General features: G+C 47.9%; 1 protein-coding gene across 2 annotated transcripts in view; it reads right to left on the bottom strand.

Annotated features, from left to right (window-relative positions):
* Positions 1–258: 258 nt before the first annotated feature.
* Positions 259–23,638, bottom strand: part of Tmco3 (transmembrane and coiled-coil domains 3) — a 33,232-nt gene continuing 9,852 nt past the window's right edge. Inside the window, exons 6-13 of one of the 2 annotated variants that reach the window (XM_021218899.2) lie at positions 23,319–23,411; positions 17,259–17,445; positions 13,436–13,556; positions 11,560–11,755; positions 7,701–7,851; positions 3,066–3,145; positions 1,920–2,069; positions 259–886 (exon numbers count right to left, since the gene is read on the bottom strand). In XM_021218899.2, coding sequence (XP_021074558.1) covers positions 773–886; positions 1,920–2,069; positions 3,066–3,145; positions 7,701–7,851; positions 11,560–11,755; positions 13,436–13,556; positions 17,259–17,445; positions 23,319–23,411 — 1,092 coding nt within the window. In that variant the 3' untranslated portion in view covers positions 259–772. The remainder of the gene's footprint in view (positions 887–1,919; positions 2,070–3,065; positions 3,146–7,700; positions 7,852–11,559; positions 11,756–13,435; positions 13,557–17,258; positions 17,446–23,318; positions 23,412–23,638) is intronic. The other variant, XM_021218900.2, reaches the window with a different exon arrangement.

Genomic DNA, 23,638 nt, shown 5'->3' with positions numbered 1-23,638 from the left:
ACTGGTTGCTCTTTCAGAGCCCCTAGGTTCAGTTTCCAGCACCCACATGACTGCTGATAACTGTAACTCCAGTCCCTGGGGACCTTTACACACACATACATGCAGGCAAAGAACCACAGAAAAATAAGTAAACCTTTTTTTTTTAAATGAGATTCTCAGTAAATTTCAAATAATTATACCCTGATCATAAATGGTCTTTATTTAAGAATGTATATTGTGATTCAAAATCAAATATCTTGAAAGTAAAGCTAATAAAAATGAACATGAAAATGTTTTATTTAAAATAGTGACAAGAGGCAAGGGAACACTGAGGTTTTAAAGATCAAAAGTAAGTTTCCAAGCTCAGAAATAAAATTAAAATCGCATATTGCTATTATGTTTAATAACAAATATTTGACCAACTGATTATAATTGTACAATAAATAAAATGGCTTTCTAATTTTTCTTCTTTACCAAAAAAATCATAAGCTGATAAATTAACAAATGAAAGTTAATAATTTTCATTAAAAAAGGCACATCCAGGCAAAATAGTTCAGGTGATTGTAAAATGCAGTGTTAAAACTCTGTACATAATCAACTGACTGCAAATAAATTACTCTGAAAAATTCTTAAACATGACAGGAGAGTCTTTGAAAAAGCAAGCAAGCATGAGGGCACTGCCTCTTGGTCCGGTGTTACTGTCTCTGCCAGCCGAGAGGCCCGGGAGCAGACCTTCTCAGGACTGGAAACCCTGAGAAGGATCCGCCCCACAGTCTGTCGTCATCCGGTGCCGTCAGAGACTTGACCGCCTCTCTGGTCTCGGCACACACTTGGTAATGGCTGCTTTCCACAGCACTGGGGCGAGTAAGAGGCTGAGTGTGGTCACACTTAGGATAAGGAGGTACACCTGCAACGGGCAGACGGACACAGTCACAAGAGTTCAGGAGGTACTCACTGAGCCTCAGGAAGGCCCGCATTTTCAGAGGACACCTGGAGTAGCACATGTGGACAGTGTATGTTGGGAGCTCCGCTGTCAACCAGAAGCGTGCCCATCTTTAAAGAGGGGAAAATAGCGCCACTGGTGGGAGGACATTTGCAGTGGGCAGAACTGGGATTCGACCTCTGACGGAAAGCGGTGCTAAGTTCTGGTAAGTTCCAGAGTAGCAGCCTGGTCTCATGGCTGGCCTGAAGGTGAACCCTACAGGGCCCCACACACTGAGTCAGAGGGACTCAGACTGGATCTATCCTTTCCCCACAGCACAGCTCTGCATCCCTGACACTGCTGCTTCCCCACGCTCCTTACACACGGACACAGCCTGGGAACTGCAGATGCCCCTCAGGCCTCCCTGAGGGGCAGTGGGAGCTTCTATTGTAGGGTCGAGATAACAGCCCGTCACAACCAATATCAGCCTGTTAATTACAGTTACTGTAAAGAAGAATGACATCACTTCTTGGCCTTTGGGTGAAGATCAAATATAAACAACAGCAGGATTAACTGGTTATTTTCCCCCTAAGAAATTCAACAGCTTATATGAGAAGGAAGAGGAAGTAGCCAGCTTCCATGACTCCCACCAAAGGCTTCCTCCCAGGCCAGCTTAGCGCCCACTGAGCGCGTGCTGCTGCCCCTGAGGCCTGGTGTGCCTGAACTACCAGGTCGGGAGCGGAGGGCAGAGGGCGTGGGAGTGGGGGTGGGCGTTCACTCTCAGCCTCACTGTTCGTACTGAAGCACCCCGTGCTCCTATGCAGGGCTAGCTCACCTCTCTGGATAGGATGCCTGCTCTCCACACTCACTCCCCAGGACGAGGGCGGAGGGCGGAGGGGGTGGGGTTGGGGGTAGAGCAGAGGGCGGTGGGGGTGGGGGTGGGCATTCACTCTCAGCCTCACTGCTCCTACTGAAGCACCCCGTGCTCCCCGTGCTCCTCCGCAGGGCTCTCTCTCACCTCTCTGGAAAGGATGCCCGCTCTCCGCGCTCGACTCCCCAGGACAAAGGAGAACTCGCTGACCTGTGCCAGCCCAGCAGATACAATCCACTTGATGTACTGGCTGCTCCTCGGCAGGATGAGAGACAGGACCAGCACTGCCAACACAAACTGTAAGAGGTGTTTATCGCATCGCCGTTCGTGACCAGAGCCCGGACAAAACCACTCTCATAATATAAAACCGAGATGGGAAAAAGAAAACAAACCCACATCAATGGCTACCATTGCTTCTAGTCACTAACTGAGTGGGAAGGTGCACACGGTGGTGCATCAGATACCCACCCAGAAGGCACAAGATAAATAGATAAACTATTAAATTCATCTAGAACAAGAAGGCAAAATAAAGCGGGGCAGTGGTGGCACATGCCTTTAATCCTAGCACTTGGGAGGCAGAGGATTTCTGAGTTGGAGGCCAGCCTGTTCTAGAGTGAGTTCAGGACAGCCATACATATAATAAATAAATAAATCTTAAAAAAAAAAAAAAAAAAAAAAAAAAAAAAAAAAAGAGGCAAAATAAAAGGCTTGGGTTCATTGACAGAAAATAAGCCACCACCCCCCCCCCCAAGCAAGCTGAATCACATTACATATTAAGTGCTCCAGAGGAACATTCAGTCCACACGTGAGATGTTCGCCAATGAGCAGCCAGGACAGCTCTCCACAGCTCAGCACTAGCAATTCACCAGATATTGCTAAATAGGCAGCAGTCACTCTGGGACTTCAAGAGTACAGGTAACCCAGTAATTTGTGGCCACAAGGATGGACATGTCCACTGCATTTCCTGTATGCTGACATACACCACCATCAGGAGGAGGCACAGGCCGCTCCTTAGACTTGTGCAGAACAAGCCTGCAGATCTAGAACGATGCTCCCTGACCTGGCTTCTGGCAACTCCCAACACCTCAGTTCTGAGACAACACATCACCTAACAGCCTAGCTACTGGATCAGCAGTGTCTCTCTCCACACAGCAGCACTTGGAGACACAAGTGTCACTGGGGCTTTGCGGGATTTATGAAGCTGCTGGCTGGAAATGAGGACTAACGGGAAGAGCTCTCCTGTGCAATACGTGTGAGATTTTCGGCTGCCGGTTCTGGGCGAAAGTCTCATACCTTCATGATGACCACGGACAGGGTGAGGAACACCAGCACGGTCAACTCATAGATCACAAAGGTGGGGAACACATGGAGCCCTGTGAGGGACAAAGACAAGACACCTCAGAACGGGGTTCAGATAGCTCACAACTGTGAATCTGCAACTCTATCATCCTAATTAAACCTGTTCTTACAGAGGATTAAACTAAAACCCAAGCCCTTCTGAGTGCTTTGACAAGCTGTGTTCCTCTTCCAGGGAAAGAGGGAGATAGAGCAGCCACGGCTGCAGAGAATGCAGCGGAATCCCCAAGAAGCCCAGGCAGGACCTGGCGCTCCTTGTAGATTTTGGACCAGGGCGTTCACAGCCTGTGTGCATACACAGCAGCCCGAGGAAGGGTTGGGAACTGTTCCACATCTACACAGTCTGTCATTTTTCACTTGGTTCAGCCATGGAAGAAACACTTGGGTGCACCTTTAGGTACTTCTCAATGTCCCCCATTCCTGCAGAGAGGAGCCGGCCGCTGCAGGTGAGAGCATATCCGCCCACTCAGAACTTTGTCATCTTCTCAGGAGAACACTGGTACCCGGAGGCCTTCTTCCCCATCAGAGGCTCTGCCCTGAGTCAACCGCTCAGTAACTCTTTCTGCACCCTCCCCTCTTGCAGACCATGTCTCTGCTCCACTCACATTAACGAATGTAAGGAATGTAAGGATGTTGCCTCTCCTTCCAGACATTGCTTCCCCAATGGTTTAGACTCTGGTATGCATCCACCTGGCCCTCCAGCCTCTCTAGCTGTACGCCTGGCCCCTTTGGAGCTCCTGCCTCTACTGCTGGCTTCATGCGGCATAGCCTCCCTTTTAGGGACCCGTCCTCAGAGTCTGTGTTAGAGATCAGACAGCTGCCTCAGACTTTCCGTGGACCACGCCCACCTCTTCTCAACACCTTCCTGAATGTCCCCCAAGTCCCGTAAGGCCATGAAAAACATCTGGAGTTTGATTTGCCAGCTGGCTATAAGTCCTATAGACTGCACAGCCCTGGATACTCAAACCTGTACCACCAGCCCACATGGACTTTCTTGGTGATGTCGGAGTTTGGATGTTTTTGGTGTCATAGCCCACCCACATAGCTATAACTAAGTTCAGGAGCAGTGTGTGGTACAGTGATATTCATGCTGGCCAACAGCCACCACAGCCAGTGGAGATTCCCCAGGTTGAGCCCACAGGGGACAGGTACGACCTAGGTACTGGGCACCTAATCTGGCTTCCTAGATTCCTGCCTGTCTCTCCCATGGAATGCCATGTGCGGGGTGTTGCTCTTGCCTGTCCCATCTCCAGGCTTCCCTGGGGTCCTTCCCTGGGGAATGCTGAGCTTCCTGCCCTAGTTACGGCGCTGTAGCTAACTCCATCCAGGTCCTGAGCCCAGAGCCCCTCTGCTCAGTGGACAGAGTCTTTGTTCTTGCCCAGATGAGTGTGAAGGAACACCTGAGAACCAGAACCCAATAAGGAAGATCTGCATCTCAATAACTTGGCCACAAGTGTCAGTGAAGTGTGTGTGTGTGTGTGTGTGTGTGTGTGTGGTTGTGGTGGTGAACGAGCTGCCAGCTGTATAGCCCCTGTGGTTTCCGCTCATGGCAGATGTCATGCGCTCAGTACAGTGTGAGGTAACCTCTGCAGGCTCTGACACTGGACGGACGGTCAGTTGGTCTTAGTGTACTTGCTTCTTTTTTTTTTTTTTTTTTTGAGACGGGGTTTCTCTGTGTAGCCCTGGCTGTCCTGGAACTCACTCTGTAGACCAGGCTGGCCTCAACTCAGAAATCCGCCTGCCTCTGCCTCCTGAGTGCTGGGATTAAAGGCATGCGCCACCACCGCCGGGCTTGTGTACTTGCTTCTATAAGTATGGATCATAGAGGCAGGTCAATAAAATACACCGAGCAGAGTATGTGGCCAGCCTTATGGCCCTTATGCTGATGCCAGGCCACAGCTGTGAGGTCTGTGAGATGCTCCCAAGGTAGATGCCGTAAGGTGTGTGAAGATCAGCTCTCGGGCCCTGCCCCACAGAGGCATCTCAGTCTCAGAATCCTCCTTTGCCCGGGAGAGGTGGAACACTCGTGACAGGACCAAGTGGCTGCGTCACTCATAGAACCAGATGAGGATGGTAGGACGTGTCAGTTGGCAGCCCCTGCTCTCTAGAGACACGGCAACACCACAGGACCTACACCAGCTCTGCCCCTGCAGCATGCCGTGGACTTATCTACGCCCTGCAAAGTTTCAGGCTGAAACTTTCTTGAGAGGGGACCATCTGGAGTTGGTCTGCAAGAGGTGACCAAGGTGTGGTGATGATACAGGGGTGAGCCCCAGCTGACATGACTGTGTCTAGTAGGAGGGCGTCCATGAACATTGTTTTCATTATAGAAACTTCGAGGCATGAGAGAAATATCTATTGTTTGAAGGACCTGGGCTGGGGCCTTTAGTAATAACATCCCAAGCTAATATCAGCATCAAAGTAGCCATTCATAGAACAGAAGTGTGTGAGTGTGGCTGTGTCCTAGTAAAACTTCATTTCTAAAACAGGTGACAGACTAGGTTGGGACACGGACCAACCCTTATCGCTGGTCAGAAGATGGGCCACAAAATCTGGTGCTACATCTACACCATGCTTGCTGCCCGCATAACCCTGGGTCATGAAACTTCCGGCTTCAACAACAGCTCTTTTAATGTTTCTGTTTTATGTGTTTTGCCTGCATGCGTGAAGGTGTGAGCTCTTGGAGTTACAGACAGTTAAGGAGCTGCCATGTGGATGCTGGGATTTGAACCCAGGTCCTCTAGTTAAAGGGCAGTCAAATGCCCTTAACCACTGAGCCATCTCTCCAGCCCCCTCAACAACAGCTCTTACTCTCCCCAGCAGCCTCAGTGACTTCCCTCAACAGAGCAAGCCCTTCCTCACCATGGGCCATAAACTGCTCCTCGTTCCTCATGCCCTGCTAGTGTGATTCCTTTTGAGACACACACTTGCTGGCCAGTGTCCTGGGATCACTACTGTTTCTGTCTAGCGGCTGTCCTTGGACTTGCGTCTGTGAATCGCTTCTGTTGCTGTCTAACACCTCCTGGGATTGCTACTGTTTCTGTCTAACTGCTAACGTCCTGGGATCGCTACTGTTTCTATGTAGCAGCTGTCCTTGGACTTGCTAACATTCCCACACCAGGCGTCTGCCTCACTCACCTCATGGCTACAGTGTTGTCTAATGGAGCAGATGCCCTTTATGTGGCCAGAGCCCTGAACAGAAAGACCCAGGGACCAGAGGTGGAATGGCCTGCTGTGTGTGAGCTCCTTTGGAAATGAACTTGAATTCCCTTGATGAATTTAGCATAAAGAACGGAAGCAAACACACGTGGACTTAGTAACCTGATTGGAGGTTCATGAAGCAGGTGTTTCTGTTCAATAGCGCACTGGCAGAGTTCTGGGTTTAACAGCCTACTCTAGGGCTGGAGAGATGGGTCAGCAATTAAGAGCTTGATCTACTCCTGCAAAGGACCTGGATTTGGTCACCAGCACCTACACTCTAGCTGCAGGAATATGTGACATCTCTGGTGTCAAGGGCACCAGCACTATGTGCAGACACCCACACAGACACATGCACATAATGAAAAACAAAGCAAACCGTAAAAAAAACAATATGCAAAAGCCACTCCAAAATTTAGATAGTTGCTGGGTGTGGTAGCATATACCTTTAATCCTAGCACTCAAGAAGCAGAGGCAGGCAGGATCTCTTTGAGCTGAGGCCAGTCTGTTTACATATTGAGTTCCAGGACAGCCAGGACTATATAAAGAGAGCCCATCTCAAACAAACAAACCAACAAACATATGGATACTCAATGACCCCAGATGACAGGATATGGAGGGTGAGCGCACAGTAGCCAGGTGAGCTGGGGGAATATGGAAATGGGTCAGATGGGAGCTTGGCTTAGTGAGGACGGACCATCAAGTGGGGACAGCAGGCCAGGGAGTCAAGCTGTCAGCATGCTCAGTGGGTGTCAGAGGGTGAAGCTGGAGTGCAGAAGAGAGTAGGATATGGGTCATGTTCTGTGTGGGTCATCATGCACTCTGCTGATGTCTTGTGCCCCAAATCTACTGAGAACACTAGAGCAGCTGGTAAGTAGTTTCGCTTCATCCCTCATGGCTGCTGGGCCTCCCCACTGTGTGCCTCTACCTCTCCTTCACGACGGACAGAGCTATGCATAGCCTTCTGTATTTCTATGTGAATCATAAGGCCTGGATTTCAGTTTCCACATCTTCCAGGGACTGCACTCAATCTGCAGACCGCAGCAAGGCACATGGGCATCCGACAATAGAGAGTAGAGAAGCCAGGGTGCTTTAGGTCTCCCTCTCCCATCTGCTGCTCCAGCCTCCAGGATTATAACCCACTCGATCCCCACAGTTGCATGGCATCCTCAGGAACCCCACAACTGGGATTCTCACCTCCGCGCTGATGAAAACTGACAAACAACCGGATAAATCCTGTCCCTTTTTCTCCTCCCATTTTCCCTCTTTTAAGATAAGTCTTTGCCTCAGACTGTAGGGAAGCATATTTATATGCAGACATAACAGACTAATCTCGCATGCTTATTGAGAGAATCGCAGTGCCGAGGGGAGTACCTATGGATGCGAAGAAGATGATGGCCAGGAAGTCACGGATAGGCTCGATGTAAGCCATGATCTCCTCGGTGACCATGTGCCCTTGGGAAGAGACCAGCGCTCCAGCCAGGAAGCAGCCAAGCTCCATGGAGACGTCCAGCAGCTCTGTGACCTGAGGATGAGAGAGTCGGCTTCATACCTGGCATTGCCCAGTCAGATACTTGCTGCCAGAGTGCTCGCAGATAGACACTCCTCAACCCAGCAGGAGAGCCTCAGTGGACAGCAAGAACAGCTACCACCCAAGTACCACCCCAGAGATTCAGGTTCCTGGGGAGCCCCAGGAGGGCCCCCAGAAAGAGCACACATAAGAGACTAACATTGGTTGAGTTAGCCATCCTTAAGAGAGAAAAACTAACATTTCAAAGTCACTCACGAAGACAACTGTGATGTTTTTAAATGAGGATATTTTCCAACCTTTTCTTGAATATTTGTAATGTGTTCTCTTTATCTGATTCAGGAAAGAGCCATACATACTCCAGCACGAAAGCTACTCCTCTCACTGACCTCAAGCCTCACAGAGAACCACCACAGTCAACCACACTGACAAGGAACCCAAGAGAGCTCCCGTAGATCCAGGGGGAGGACTATGGTCATCATGAACCAGTTCTGTAAGTCTCGCTCTGTTAGGCACAGAGTCTGGACCAGAGTACTAACATGTATCTAAGCTTCAACACAGTGTGAGAGCAGGCATGGGGTAAGAGGCAAAGCACTGGCAAATCAAAATAACAACTTAACCATGTATGAGCAACCTATATGCGAATGTTAGTACAGACACATGCACATTCCAACCCACTAGGTGTACAAATACAAATGCATATATATATATATATATATATATATATAGTACACATATATAACCTATACATATATATGCATACATATATACATTATCCACATGTATTTACAAAAGTGCACATGTACATCTATACCTCACACAATAGGCACGAGAAGGAATTCAAGTGCATGTACACACAAATACACAACACAGCTACTTGGATTCTGACAAGGTTATACTATGAAGCAATGGGCAAAGATTCATTTATACATGTGGCCCTCAGAGGTACATGTGAGAAATGAACCCTCTCCTCACACAGAGACTGAAGTCATAGCCCAGGTGGACAGTAGATCTAAGTGAGAAAGAGGAGCAATGGTATTTGCAGAAGATAGCACAGAACCATGCCATGGCTCCAAAGCAGTCAACATCTACATTGGATATGCCGTGTACTAACCAAAAAGAAAACACTTGCTATTGGATTTCATTGAAATAAAAAAACACAGTTTAGCCAGGTGTGGTGGCGCATGCCTTTAATCCCAGCACTCAGGAGGCAGAGGCAGGTGGATTTCTGAGTTCGAGCCCAGCCTGGTCTACAAAGTCCTATAGCCCAGGACAGCCAGGGCTATACAGAGAAACCCTGTCTTGAAACAAAACAAAACAAAAAAAAAAACCACAGTTTATTAAAAATTGCCATTAAGAGCAAGCCATTGCCAGGAAGACTTTAGCAAGAATGAATGTGACACGTGACACAGTACAACCATACGGCCAGAAGTGCTGGCGCACTCTACATGTGAACCTGGAGGCAGCAGGCTGGAATAAGCCAGACACTAACAGCCACAGGGTGTCTGACCCCATTTAGATAAAAAAGCCAAGAGGCAGCTAGCCCACCACAACAGGAAGCAGACGTCGGGAAACAGACCAGAGCTTAGGGGATTGGATGGAGACAGGAGAGGAAGGGGACGCAGTAGCGCGTCAGTGGTGATAGCGCAGCATTGATAGTATCACACGGTAAGTAAGATGGTTAAAATCCTGAAGGTTATGATAAATAAATCACAGGTGCTTTTTAAATGACACAGACAACTTGCCAATAATATTTTTAAGTCCTGCAAATGAGTAAGAACCGATCCCATAAAGAGACAGATTGTGTCAGGACACGTCCCAGAGCAGATCCCAGCAGCCCCAAAGGAAGTGGCAGTCTATACCTACTGCACGAGTGTATGCAAACACACAACACAGCAAGGTTGAGGTTAAACACCGAGAGTGGGGTGAGAACTGGGCTCCCGCCAGTCTTGTCACAGGTCAGGCTTCGGGCAAACCCCACTAGCAGTGACGGTAACCAGATGTGTGTTCCAGCCCGGAGATTCCACCTCTTTAGAAATGAAGTCTGGGGGCAAACCACAGAGACAACAAACACCAGCTCTCTCACAGCACCCCTGACTGGAGCAGCCACATGAACGATTAACATTCACATCACCCCTGACTGGAGCAGCCACATGAACGATTAACATCTAATGTGCAAAGGCCTGGTACCTCCTGCCACAGCTCTATGTGACAGCAGCTGTGCAGCAAACACAGGTGAGTGATCAAAGGGAAGAACCAAGTGCCAGTGAGGAGTTAGCTGGCTGGCACATCCCTGGGGAAGGCAGCATCAGTCTACACATCCAGGCAGCTTTGCTGGACCTTACTTTCAAAAAGGAAATACTCTGGAATGGATAAGGCAAACCAACCAAACAAACTAACCAACCAGCCAACCAGCCAACCACCACCACCACCAACAGTAACAACAGCCACAGCCAACAAACCACCAACAACAACAACCAAACCCAAAACCCTGAAACCTTTACTGTCGAGCCAGGTAGACAGGAGCCGTCAGGTTCCCCAGGCAGCACCCTGGCTAAGCCTGGCTCGGCCGGGCTACCTGCCAGCCTTTCCTCACCCTTGGTTAGCACTCAGTCCCTTCCTTAGGTTCTGACACTGCTGTCTTATAAGTACTATACGAATGGATTCTCTCAGCCATATACAGCCTTTGAGGACCAACTCTTGCACTCTGCATGACTCCCTGGAGATGTGCCTCGGCTTCGTATGGGCGAGCGGTTTCACAGTAGGGCAGATTGCCAGGTAAGGTATATCATAGTTCCCATTTCCTTATTTATTTAGTGTGTCAATATCAGGTGCTTTACACAGTCACATTCCCTCTCTATTTTATTTATTTTTATTTACTTTTGCTGATATGGTGTGTCACTGGAGTTGAAGCTAACCTACTCAGGCAGACAGCACTGGGGACGCTCCTGTGTCTGCCCCACAGCACCTTAGCTCACGGGTCACAGGTACTTCTCACCACCTTAGCCAGGGATCCCACCTCAAGGCAAACACTTCAACAACTGAACCGTCTCCCCAGCCCCGGGTACCATAGTTACTTACCACTCCCCTGGGAGGACAACAGGACTGGATTTGGCTGTTATAATCCAGAGTGCTATGAACATGCCCGAGCTTCTGAGAGAACACACACAGCTGCCAGCCAGTACAGTCAATGTGTGCGGTGACACACATCACTGCTACTACCGGACTATTTACGGTGTTTCTGGGCCTTTCCCCTACTCTCTCATGGAAAGCCTATTCCTAACACAAATTTGGTTTGTTTGGTTTTTTTTATTTTTTATTTTTTAGATAATATATCATTTCCCCTCCCTTCCCCTGTGCAAACCTTCCCACATACCTTCCCCTTGCTCTCTTTCAAATACATACTTGTTTTAAAGACCTTTCTTTACGGCACAAGAAGCCATGCGGTTAACTAGCTTGTCCTCACCAAAAGGCATGAAAAGTGGTTTAAACTTGATGGACACTTGTTTGTGTTTAAAACTCAGAAATCGTATTTTCACAAGTACTTGGATGACTAAGTAGGTTCGGCCATGGTAGGGTAACTGAATAAGCAAGCACTCTCGCGAGATGCCTCAAGCGCCTCTCGAGTGACGAGCTACAGAAGCAACCCCCGGCTCCGCGGAGGCTGCGCAGGGGCCCTGTGCACAGCAGACACTGGAGGGTTACCGTCAGCATCAGGAAGGTGAAGGCTGACACTCCCAGGACGAGGATCTCTTTGTTCCCCTTGCTCTCCAGGTGCAGCTTTCGATAATACGGTCCTATGAGATACGTCTTCATGACAAGACACAAAAGAAAGACAGCAGCTAGCGAAAAGAGAATTTGTCCAATCAGAAACAGTATGCGCAACACTTCCATGACAACGCTAGGAAAGAAAAGAGACAAGCATCATCTCACCCCTAATGCATTCCTTCAGAGTCCAAAAATCATCTCAAAACATTTTCCTTTAACACGTTGTAAAATGAATGACCCAAATCATACATGCTTTTTATTTTTTAAACACTATATATACATTATTACATTAATTTAGAAAATTAAGTCATGTAACTCAAATGTGGGTTTCTTGGGGATCTATACTTTGAAGTAAATCAGTTCTCAAGGATATAAAGAGTTTCTACCGGGGCTGGGGAGGCGCTCAGTGGGTGAGAGTATTTGCTCACGAGCATGAAGACCTGAACTCAGATAGCTAGTGCCAGCAAAAACAGGAAAAAGGCCAGGTGTGGTAGCATGGTAATCCCAGCACGCAGGAGCTGAGGCAGGCAGATCTCTGTGAGTTCAAGCCCAGCCTGACCTATACAGTGAATTCCATGCTAGCCAAACCTATATAGTAAGACCCTGTCTCAACAACAAAAAAAAGAGCTGGATGTGGCCACATGTATGCTGTGGCGTCAGTAGTGGGAGGACACCTGGGGCCTGCTGGTGCCATCTTACCTCCAGAGTAAGGGAAAGGCATTGTCTCAAGGGAGTAAGACAGAGTAATAAAGAAGGACACCTGGCGTCTTCCTTGGCGTGCACACCTCCCCACATGCAAGTGCATTGCACACACATGCACACACACCATATATTCAATCATGTACACCACATACACACAACATGCATGCACACATACATACTCATACACATGCATACACTGCACATATATATACTCATGTATACCACAAACATAACTATACACATACACACACCACACAGTACACCATATAAATATGCACACCACATACCACATACAGAGACACTCCATACAGACGCACAAACCACATACACTCACAGGTGTACACGTGCACATACATTGAGTCTCAACTGACAGCTCTGGATCTCTACAGATACTGTATGATAATGTTATAGGGCTAAACGTCTACTGGAGAGAAGCCCAGTCTTTCTGTGGGTAAGCCAGAGCCCATCTGTTCAGACCAAGCTTCCAGTCTCTCTCTCAAACAGTCTACTCTTCATTCTGTAGGCTCGCTATACATTCCAATGTGCTCATATCCTGCTGGCAAGTCCTGGAGGTCTGCTGGACTTATAACACAACCAAAGGCTTTCAGACAAGTTCATTTTTCCCAGTTGACTTCTCCATGTGGACCAAGCAAGAACAGACTAGGTTTGGGGCTGTTTGTGGAGAAGAATGAAAAGGAGAGGATATAGCAGTGCTGATGGCAATGACATCCACCACAACACCTCTACACGTCATCACATGTCACAACACACGTGTGCAAAGACACATGTGCGTCACCACTCTCAGAGTGTCCTCAGTATATACACCTGTTGACTCATTTAAGCCTCTGAGTTGCCTCAGATCAGGGCTGCCGTTATCATATGCCACAGTCACAGTGAAGAGCAGTGACTGTAATATTCTAGCCCAGGAGCTGATACACAGCAAATCCAGAATCAGTTTGATGGAATCCCACAGCCTATGCTCGGAGGCACATGTGACGAGAGTTCCAGCACCACGCAGGGGAAGGTGTCAGGGCGAAGGTGTTGTGTAGCACTTCTATAAACAAACAACTTGGAGCTAACAAGTGGTGAGTCACAGTGTGCAGACACTCACCTGGAAGAGGCGCTTGCTCCGGCCTGTATGAGAGTTGGCATGACGGCAATGAACAGCCCCAGCTGCACATCTTGCATCACCAGCATGCCAAGCAGCACTGTGCTGTAGTCGATGTCACCTGCTGGTGAGACAGCGACTCAGAACAAAGTCCCAAAAAATCACAGGCCGTGACATATTTTCAAAATAATTCACAATAATCTTTGTAATTTAAACATATATAGATTTTTTAAGGATCTCTTTGGAGAGTAGGTGGGGCACACCTGCACCCTAACAACTGTAAGGCTGAAGCAGAGGGATCCCTTAAGGCAAGAGTTTGGGGCCATCCTAAGCAAGGCCCATCTCAAAGCACGATTTAGAGGGTTTATAATCTTTAAAATCAATGTTTGCTCTCAAAAAAAAAAAATTTAATTACTGTTGTTTGAGATGGGGTGTGCAGGTCTTATTACGTTGTAGAGCCTGGCTCTGAGGCTGAAGTCTCTCAGTGCACACACCATTGCCTGGAACACCTTTTTATAAAGATTTATTTATTTTATGTATATGAGTGCACCATTGCTCTCTTCAGACACTCCAGAAGGGGGCATCAGATCCCATTACAGATGGTTGTGAGCCACCATGTGGTTGCTGGGAATTGAACTCACGGTCTCTCAAAGATCAGTCAGTGCTCCTAACCACTGAGCCATGTCTCCAGCCTTCTGAAAAACTTTTTTAATGAAGAAAATCACCAAAATACCTTATTCCTGTGACTTGCTATTAATATAATTATAACAAAATGCTACTATCAAAAGATGCTCTGGCAAACAAGATGACATGCTTGGATACTGGGAATATGGTCTCTTTGTCCTTAGCCCCAGCTCCCTAACAAGCCAGACTCAGCTCTCTCCGGTGGCAGGTTCCGAGCAAGTCCTCGTGGATGGAGAAAAGCAGAGAGCACCGCCTGATGTGCGCCTGCTGCTGGCTTCCAAGCTGCTGCCATTGCCACCAGCCCTCCCCGCTCTGCAGAGCCAACACCACACATGAACTTTCTTGACTCCCCAGAACTGCGAGCCACAGGAAGCCCTCCTTCCTTAAGCGGCTTTAGTCAGGGTTATTTCACCATAGCAACAGAAAAGGTAACTGAGACAAACTCTACATCCCTGTGGGCACAGGGAGGCCCACAGCTGTCAAGGTGGAAGCCCCGCCTTTCCTTCTGTAGCTCTCGGGTCCTGCCCCTCACTTGCTGCTGCTGATCCGTGTAGAACTTACACTACCTACGGTCAGGGAAGGGCTCTGACTTTACTCTTTCGATTGAACCGGGCAGCAGTTCTTATCCTAATTCCTCATTTCCTCCCTCGTACCTGCAGCACTTAGGGTGCTGCTCCGTCCACAAGTGCGAGTGCCAAGGCCACCTTGTCACAGTCACAGACAGTCCTGTTATCTGAAGGTTTCTCACTTTTTTTAAAGACAGGGTTTCTCTTTGTAGCCCTGGCTGTCCTGGAGCTTGCTCTGTACACCAGACTGGCCTGGAACTCAGAGATCTGCCTGCCTCTGCCTCCTGGGTGCTGGGATTAAAGGCATGCACCACTACTGCCCTGTGTTCAATATTTTGTTAAATCTATATGTACATACATACGTATCATAAGCATGCAGTGCCCTAGGAAGCCAGAAGAGGGCACTGGATCGCCTGGATCTGCAGAGGTTGTGCTGCTGCCCGGGTGCTGAGAACCATAGCAGCTTGTAAAACCCACACTCCTCACGGCTGCCCTGTCATGCTCGCTCTGGCGAGCAACCGTTTGCTGTTGCTATCCCACAGCAGCTCAGGGTGAGAGGATGTTAGAACATGCTCCTCCAGCCCGCCCTCAGTGACACTTCTGTCTATGTGACCTTCTCTCTCACAGCTACAGTTTCCATGCCCTCGGGAATAACCTAATGGTACAGAGAAGGTACGCTCTACTTCTGTAAGCCACTGGTCTCTTCCGTTGAGCTCTGAGATTCTCTTGGACTGGAAACGCTTCTGTGTTCTGACATGGGTAGGGAAAACTTTCCATTTTTCCCATTCAGGGTTACAGATGTACTTTAAATCTTAGCTAACATCTTCCTCTGGCTCTGGAAAATCACCAGGCGTTCCCCATAGCTTCTCCTACACACAGACGTTCATCCAGCTTCCATCTCATCTGCATGTGTGTAAATGTTCTCTCCTGCTTCTCTGCTCTCTGCTTTTTGTACCTGATCCAATTACATGGATGTGACCCCTCCATTTGTGCTTTCAGTCATCTGACCATGCCACTGTGGTCTGTGAAGGATGGACGCACAGATGTGAGGCTGACAGCTGTCTTTTCTAGAAGCAGCTCTTTCCTGTTCAGGTCACACGAAGCTGTGTGAAGCTGCTACACTCTTCACTCCTGGCCTGACTTTTCTCAGCTTCGTCCCCCCATCTTGTGTCCCAGGATTCATCCACAGGAATATTGGACCTGTCTGCTGGATTACCACAGATGTAGCCACTAAGGTAGTGACAGCAGGTGAGTCACGCAAGGAACTGGCAGATCCGTATCCCATGAGCCCCTCAGGTCTAGTAGAAATGGAAGTTTTCTGAGCCTCTTGTACCAGTGAGAAGCCCCTTACTATGAATGCGCTGGGACAGTCCCAGTGGGACTCAAGAGCTCCAGCCCAGCTTTGAGTTCAGGAGACCTGGGGCCAGTTCCACACACTGTCGCCCACAGCTCCTGTGCCTGCACACCCATTTTAGTGTTGCTGGAGGAGTTTGCCACGTCTTCTTGGTTTTCTTTTTACATTTTCTCTTCCATTCCTGATGAGTTCAATGTGAAGGTGCTGTGACATTCTGGGCTTTGTTTTACCTTCACAGAGTAAGAAGCAAACCATGCTGCCCAGTGAACACGCGTATGTGAGATTTATAACACGGTCAAAGTCACAGCTGGGAGATGAAGCCATTTGTGACTGCTCCAAGCGGCTCTGGCTTCGCCACACAAAGCAGTGCCTCAGAGTGACAACAACTCACACACAGGACAAACCAAGCCAAGTAAGAGAGCTGGGAGTTTCTTCATTGCTGAAGCACTCTGGTTTTACAGGAAAATCCCTAATTGTGTTAGCTCCTAGTACTGCCATAACTAAACAGACCAGCAAAAACACAGACCCCTCAATGAAGTCACCACCCCTACAACCTCTCTTCACTGTGCAGCACAGGCTTCTGATTTGGTCTGACTTCTTTTGGGGGGGGGGTGCGGAGGGCGTTTGAGACAGGGTTTCTCTGTGTAGCCTGGCTGTCCTGGAACTCACTCTGTAGACCAGGCTGGCCTCGAACTTAGAAATTCACCTGCCTCTGTCTCCCAAGTGCTGGGATTAAAGGCGTGTGTCACCACTGCCTAGCCTTGGTCTGACTTCTTTCCAGCTAACAATGCTAAATATGTGAGCACACAGTGGGTCTTTCTTTCTTCCTTCCCTCCTTCCTTCCTTTTTTTCTTGATTTATTTTATGTACATGAGTACACTGTCGCTGTCTTCAGACACATCAGAGGAGGGCATCAGATCCCATTACAGATAGTTGTGAGCCACCATGTGGGTGCTGGGAATTGAACTCAAGACCTCTGGAAGAGCAGTCAGTGCTCTTAATGCTGAGCCATCTCTCCAGCCCCTGGGTGTTTCTTTTAACCCAGGAGAAGGGTGGATGCATGGAGGCACTGAGCTCCAAGACGGGTGCTCCTTGATGTGTTGACATGAGCCTGAGTTAACCGCTGGGCAGCCCTACAGAAGGACTTGCAGCTTGTGAGTCTGTAGGTGAGGTGCACATGGATATTGCACACACAGAGACTGAGAACACGCCCTTCACCTACCTTCTTTATCACCTCGGGCACTTCCCACGAGGAACCTGGACACCAGCGGCGTGCTCGACAGGGACAAACAGGTGGAAATGAAGACGCTCTGAGTGGGTCTGATCCGCAGGAGGTGTCCCCACCACAAGCCAAAGGCAACCATCAGCAGTGTCATATAGCAGGGTCCTTGTAAGGATATCCTCCACACCTGGGAAAGAGCACAGGCATGGGTACGCACTCCAGGGCAACAGCCCATCCCTGAACAACGGCCACAGAGCGGAGGAAGAGCGCGTGCGTTCATTCACACGCGTTCTGAAGCAACCGCTCATCTCTGACTGCCACTCCAGAGCAGAGAACTGGCTTTTCAGGACGGAACTCGGAGCCTATGCACCCACATCTGACAAACACACTCCCAGGCTGAAACACTCTCGAACAGATACATGCACTATGTAAAGTCATTTCACAGTGTCCCTGGAGGGTGTTTATAGACCCGCACAAAATATCAGATACTGAAATCCTCCAATGTTTAAATCTTTAATTTTAAAATTTTACTTATTTTTGTGTGTGTGGATGTTTTGTTTGTACGTTTGTCAGTACATTCATGCCTGGTGCCCCTGAAGCCCAGAAGAGCGCACCATAACCCTTGACAACGGAGTTATAAAATATTGTTAGAGGCCACATGGGTGCTGAGACCTGAGCCTGTGTCCTTTGGAAGAGCAGCCAGTGCTCTTAACTAGCCCTCTCTGCAGCCTTGCTCAAACCTTCCTATTTATTAAAAACGTGCAGTACTTATGTATACCCTCCTGTAGACTTTAAACCATCTCTGGATGACTTATAAGATGCAATGCAATATAAAGATAAAATTTGCTAATGCTTATGTAGTATTAATTAGAGAATTAATGACAAAAGTAAGCCTGTTACATGTTCAGTATGGAGATATGCTCATTCTGCAGTTGGCTGGATCAGTCTATGCAGAGCCCACAACATGGAAACGTGTCTACAGGCCATTTAGACGCAGGACTTCTCTGTCACTCCCCTACCCCTGCCCCCCGGTGTATAGACACACTTTGTTTTGTCTTATTTTCTGAGACAGGGTTTCTCTGTAAAGCCCTGGCTGTCCTACAACTTGCTCTGTAGACCAGGCTGGCCTCGAACTCAGAGATCATCTGCCTCTGCCTCCCAAGTGCTGGGTTTAAAGCACCACTGCCCAACTGTGTACAGACATTCTTAAAACTCAGATCTTCAGAACAAGCCCTGTAAGTATAGACCACACCTTCCCACTTTATTTGGAGATGTGAAGATACAGAAGCAGCCTGTGAGAAGTCACATGATCAGGAAGCAGCAGAACCTGGAGGCAAGCCCAGGCCGAGCGGCTCCTCAGGCAGATGGGCATTATTAGGTGCTCAGTGTGCATGTAGCACAGTGACAGACATGGTAGGATGGGTGACAGCTTGAAAACTCCAGGGTCAGAGTTTCCGTTAGGTTGGGCTCTCAGCCTAGCAGAAGGACCAGGGTGATAGGCACTCTACTTATACAGACCTAAGTATTGCATATAACACAAAATTCATGCTATCTTTGTCTTAAATACTTGTTCCTTTTTCAGAGCCGGACTCTGGCTCCCCAGGACTCATAATTTATTCATAGGCCGGTAGAAACTGATGAACTATTGAGATAAGAAATGAACAACAGTTCCGAGGCAGGTACAGAGGCGCACATCTGTAATCCCAGTGCTAGGGAGGGTGAGGCAGGAGGAACTGTGAGTCCAAGGCCAGCCTTAGCTACACTATTGGATCTTGTCTCAAAACAAAAAGGATAACTTAAGTCAATTGTAAAGCAGGACAGTGAGGGAGGTCCTGCAGGTCCAAGAACCCAGACTAAGCAGTCAGTGGGGACAGGCATGCTGGGTAGGAGGACTTCCCTCTGCCTCACTGGGAAGCAGTCAGCAGGGACAGGCATGCTGGGTAGGAGGACTTCTCTACCTCACTAGGAAGCAGTCAGCAGGGACAGGCATTCTGGGTAGGAGGACTTCCCTCTACCACACTGGGAAGCAGTCAGCAGGGACGGGCATGCTGGGAAGGAGGACTTCCCTCTGCCTCACTGGGAAGCAGTCAGCAGGGACGGGCATGCTGGGTAGGAGGACTTCCCTCTGCCTCACTGGGAAGCTCACCCAGATTCCAGTAACTTTTCTAATCACCCCTTCTGAGGATTCCGAGTCCTGAGAGGGTGTCCAGCAAATATTGGAAAACACTATCAGATCTTTTCTACCAAACATAAACTACCTACATGGAAGAGACTGATGTGAAGTTTTCTCTCTCCTTACTTTAGGCTACCCTAAAGACCCCAGTCATTTATCCCTGCATGACAAAGTAGAAGAGACATACTGAATACTGTGGTTTGCTAAACCAATACCAATCTTCTGCATTCCCAACTGGGAACTGCAACGGTAGCAACCGCAGAGTCAAGGCACATGTCTAGGTCTAGGGCTACCACACAGCAGATAAGAGGAGAGGCCCCACAGCACCACTAAATGAAGGCCCAGCAAGGCCTCAAGGAAGGACGGGTTCCCAGTCCAGCCTTCTCCTTCGTCAGGTGCATTGTCCTGTCCTTCAAGCACCCAAACACACTCACTCGACAGAGGCTCTCCCCATGTCTAGATCACAGGGGCAAAAGACTCCATACAGCACCAATCAGAACTAGTACAGATACAGCGTTAACAATATGTCATAGAATGTCATTTCACCATCAACCTTTGAATACTAGGGGAAAAAATTAGTGATGAAAACGCAGAAGAAACTTTAACAAAATTCCACTATACAGACGTGGTGACTTGAGTATGCTTGACCCAGGGGGTGCACTATTAGGAGGGGTGGCCTTGTTGAATTAGGTGTGGCCTTGTTGGAGGAAATGTGTCACTGTAGGGGTGAGCTTTTAGACCCTCCTTCCTAGCTGTCCATGAGCCAGTCTTCTGTTTCCCTTTGGAACAAGACGTAGAACTCTCAGCTCCTCCTGCACCACGCCTGCCTGGACGCTGCCATGTTTCCACCTTGATGATAATGGACTGAACCTGTAAGCCAGGCCCAATTAAGTGTTGTCCTTTAAGAGTTGCCTTGGTCATGTGTCTCTTCATAGCAACAAAACCCTAACAACAGACGATGTCAGAAACTGATGCCCACAAAGGCTCCGAGTCCTACTCAAGAGTTTATTGCTCATTATAAGAACACAGGACTTCCTGCCTTGCTTGCCATGAATCACCATTCACACCAAATGTCTCTAATAATAAAACCCCACACGAGCCACTGTACTTGGAAACAGAGGTCACATGTTTCCATGAAGTCTGCCCAACATGGCACTTGTGATGACCAATCCCAGCTCACTCTAACAAAGCAGGACACCCCACAAATTCCTTCTACGAAAGCTTATTCCCTTCCTACCCCATTCTCTTCAAGAGCATGCACAGGAAAAAAAAATGGAGCTGTTTTTTAATTTAGGATCTAGAAGAACGGTTAATTTTCTTTGCACTTTCAGTTTAGAAATGGACATGTGGTTTATGATGTGAGGAGTGCATGAGGAAACCAAAGTCCCTGGAAGAGGTCACTGACACAATCCAGACGCCTCAAGAAGAAGCACATCTCGGCCTGTCAGTCCCAGATAGTGAGAGCAGGCAGATTAACAGAGCTGGCAGTGGTAGCTCTTGGAAGCCAACGGGCTTTAAAAAGAAAGTTAAAAAGCATCAGAGATGTAAATGAAGAAAATACCTAATAAAATAATAAAAAAAAAAACAAAAAAAATGGTTAAAATTAAAAAAAAAGCATCAGAGAGCTAGGAGTGGTGGTGGTACACACTAATCATCTAGGCTGTGGGAAGCAAAGGCAGAAGAACTAAAACAAGTTCTAGGCTTCATGAATATCAGGTTCTCCCGGGAGTCATGGGGGAATCTCAAACAAAAACCGAAAACGCTGGCCAGCTTTCACAGTGCTGGCAGGCACTAAGCCAGCTACTGAAGGAGAAAAGCAACCATGAGTCATAACTATCTGGGACTCACGTACCACAACGACTGGCCTGGCAAGACACACCCATTGGTGCAATAGTGGCATGAACATCATGGGGTAACCACCCCATGAGATGAAACCCATACCTGACACTGTTACTGAGTGGAGAACCTATGGCTAGACAGGAAACACATACACAAAATAAATACGTACATATTTTTAAAAAGTAATGTGGAAAATTTGGAAAGACATAGAAAGGTGCAACTATAGCTATTCCCTATTGTCTCCTTTCGTGCTTGCTTCTTTACCTTGCTATTACCAAGTAGTATGTTCTTATCCCATTTTCGGTCCGACTGAATGATCTCAGACTCTCAGATACTAGGGTTACAGGTTCGTGCTACTGACGCAGTTTGACTTCCTTCCTTCCTTCCTTCCTTCCTTCCTTCCTTCCTTCCTTCCTTCCTTCCTTCCTTCCTTCCTTCCTTCCTNNNCCTCCCTCCCTCCCTCCCTCCCTTCTTTTAGGTTTACTTTTAATGTTATGTATTTGTGTGGCGATAAGTGCTCATAAATTCGAGTGCACTTGGAGACCAGGAGCGGTGTGTCCTCCTGGAGGCAGTCACGGGTGAGCCTGAGCCGCCTGGTGTGGGTGCTGGGGACCCAAGGGTCTCCTGCAAAAGCAGACAGTGCTTTAGCCACAGAGCCAGCTCTCCAGCCCCACCATTTTGCTTACGGTTAGTGCTGTAGCAAACATTTTCCTTTGTTGCCACCCTTTAGAATTTTAGTCATTACCCAACATTCCATCACAGCTAAGTTACTGCTTAGCCGTTTAGACAGTCATTTAACTGACTGACTGGCCGGCCTGTGGGGAGATGCCACAGCCTGCCTATGGAGGGCGCCTTGCAGGACTTGTGTTCTCCTTCCACAGCGTGGGTCCTGGAGCTCAAAGTGTGGGACCAGGCTTGGTGGCCAGCACCTTTCGCATGCTGCACCGTCCCACGAACAGTCCTGTTTTGTTTTGCTGTTGTTTTGAGAGTGAGTTTCACTATGTAGTCCTGACTAGTTTGGAATGTCCTATGCAGAGCAGGCTGGTCTAGGTCGCATAGAGATCCACCTGCTCCTGCCTCCTAAGTGCTGGGATTAAAGGCGTGCGCCACTGTCCCTAACTCCAATGTTTCTTAAACTTGTTACCATGAAGAATTAAAACTCCTTTGATGGTAAAAATCTGTATGCATGTGGGTGTGTAACGGGAGAGAAGGGTAGTGCGTGTGTGTGCAGGTGCACACTGTATGTCCACTGGCCAGAGGACAAAGTTGGGTGCCATTCTTTGTACTGTCCATCTTTTGGAGACAGTCTTTCCCGTGCTTGGAGGCTGCCAATTAGGATAGATTAACTGGCAGGAAGCCCAAGGACCTCCTCCACTTGCCAAATACTAGAATGGAAGTATGTACCACCATGCTCAGCTTCCAATAGTATTTGTCCCCTAACTCCTTTAATCTTTAAGAAATTATTTCCCTGTTTTTGAGGTAAAAGAGAAATCTCCAATTCAGCCTCCATCTTGGGAATTTTCTTCTAGAGAAATACACTGAGTATTATATCTCTATTACATTTTACCCTCAGTTATGTAGTTTTTGGAAGGACACATAAACTTATATGAAAATTCATCCCATTTATTAAGTTTTGACTTTTTCAAATTGATTTTCTAAAAACAGTATCAAACTAAAATGTCATATTCTAGTTTAAAAAATAAATAAAAAGTGGGGTTGGAGAGATGGCTCAGCAGTTAAGAGCACTGACTGCTCTTCTAGAGGTCCTGAGTTCAATTCCCAGCACCCACATGGTGGCTCACAACCATCTGTAATGGGATCTGATGCCCTCTTCTGGTGTGTCTGAAGAGAGTGACAGTGTACTCACATTCATAAAATAAATAAATCTTAATAAAAAAAAAAAAAAAGCCCACTTGATAGCCAAGAGGACTCTAAATGAGTTCAAGGCCAGTCTGGTCTAGCAAGATCCTGTCTCATTCATAAATAAATAAACAAACAAACAAACCCAGTGTCTCCCCCAGGTGATGGCAGAGGGGCTGGGTCCTTACCTTTCTTAGCTTCTCTGGAGAAAATTCCAAGCCAACTAGAAATAGAGTAAAGAAGACGCCAAATTCTCCTAATGTCTCCACCTGTACAATAGACTGAGAAACAAGAAAGCATATTATTTAATGTTTAATTTACTTAGTATACTTGATCAAAAGAACATGTGCTAATACAGAAATAGTCTCTAGGGGCTGGTGAGATGGCTCAGTGGGTAAGAGCACCCGACTGCTCTTCCGAAGGTCTGGAGTTCAAATCCCAACAACCACATAGTGGCTCATAACCATCCATAACAAGATCTGATGCCTTCTTCTGGAGTGTCTGAAGA

The sequence above is a fragment of the Mus pahari genome, chromosome 19 (genome assembly GCF_900095145.1).
Source record: "Mus pahari chromosome 19, PAHARI_EIJ_v1.1, whole genome shotgun sequence".
Classification (NCBI taxonomy): Eukaryota; Metazoa; Chordata; class Mammalia; order Rodentia; family Muridae; genus Mus; species Mus pahari.
The sequence above is the reverse complement of the archived record's forward strand: the minus strand, read 5'-3'. Positions and strand labels throughout refer to the sequence as shown.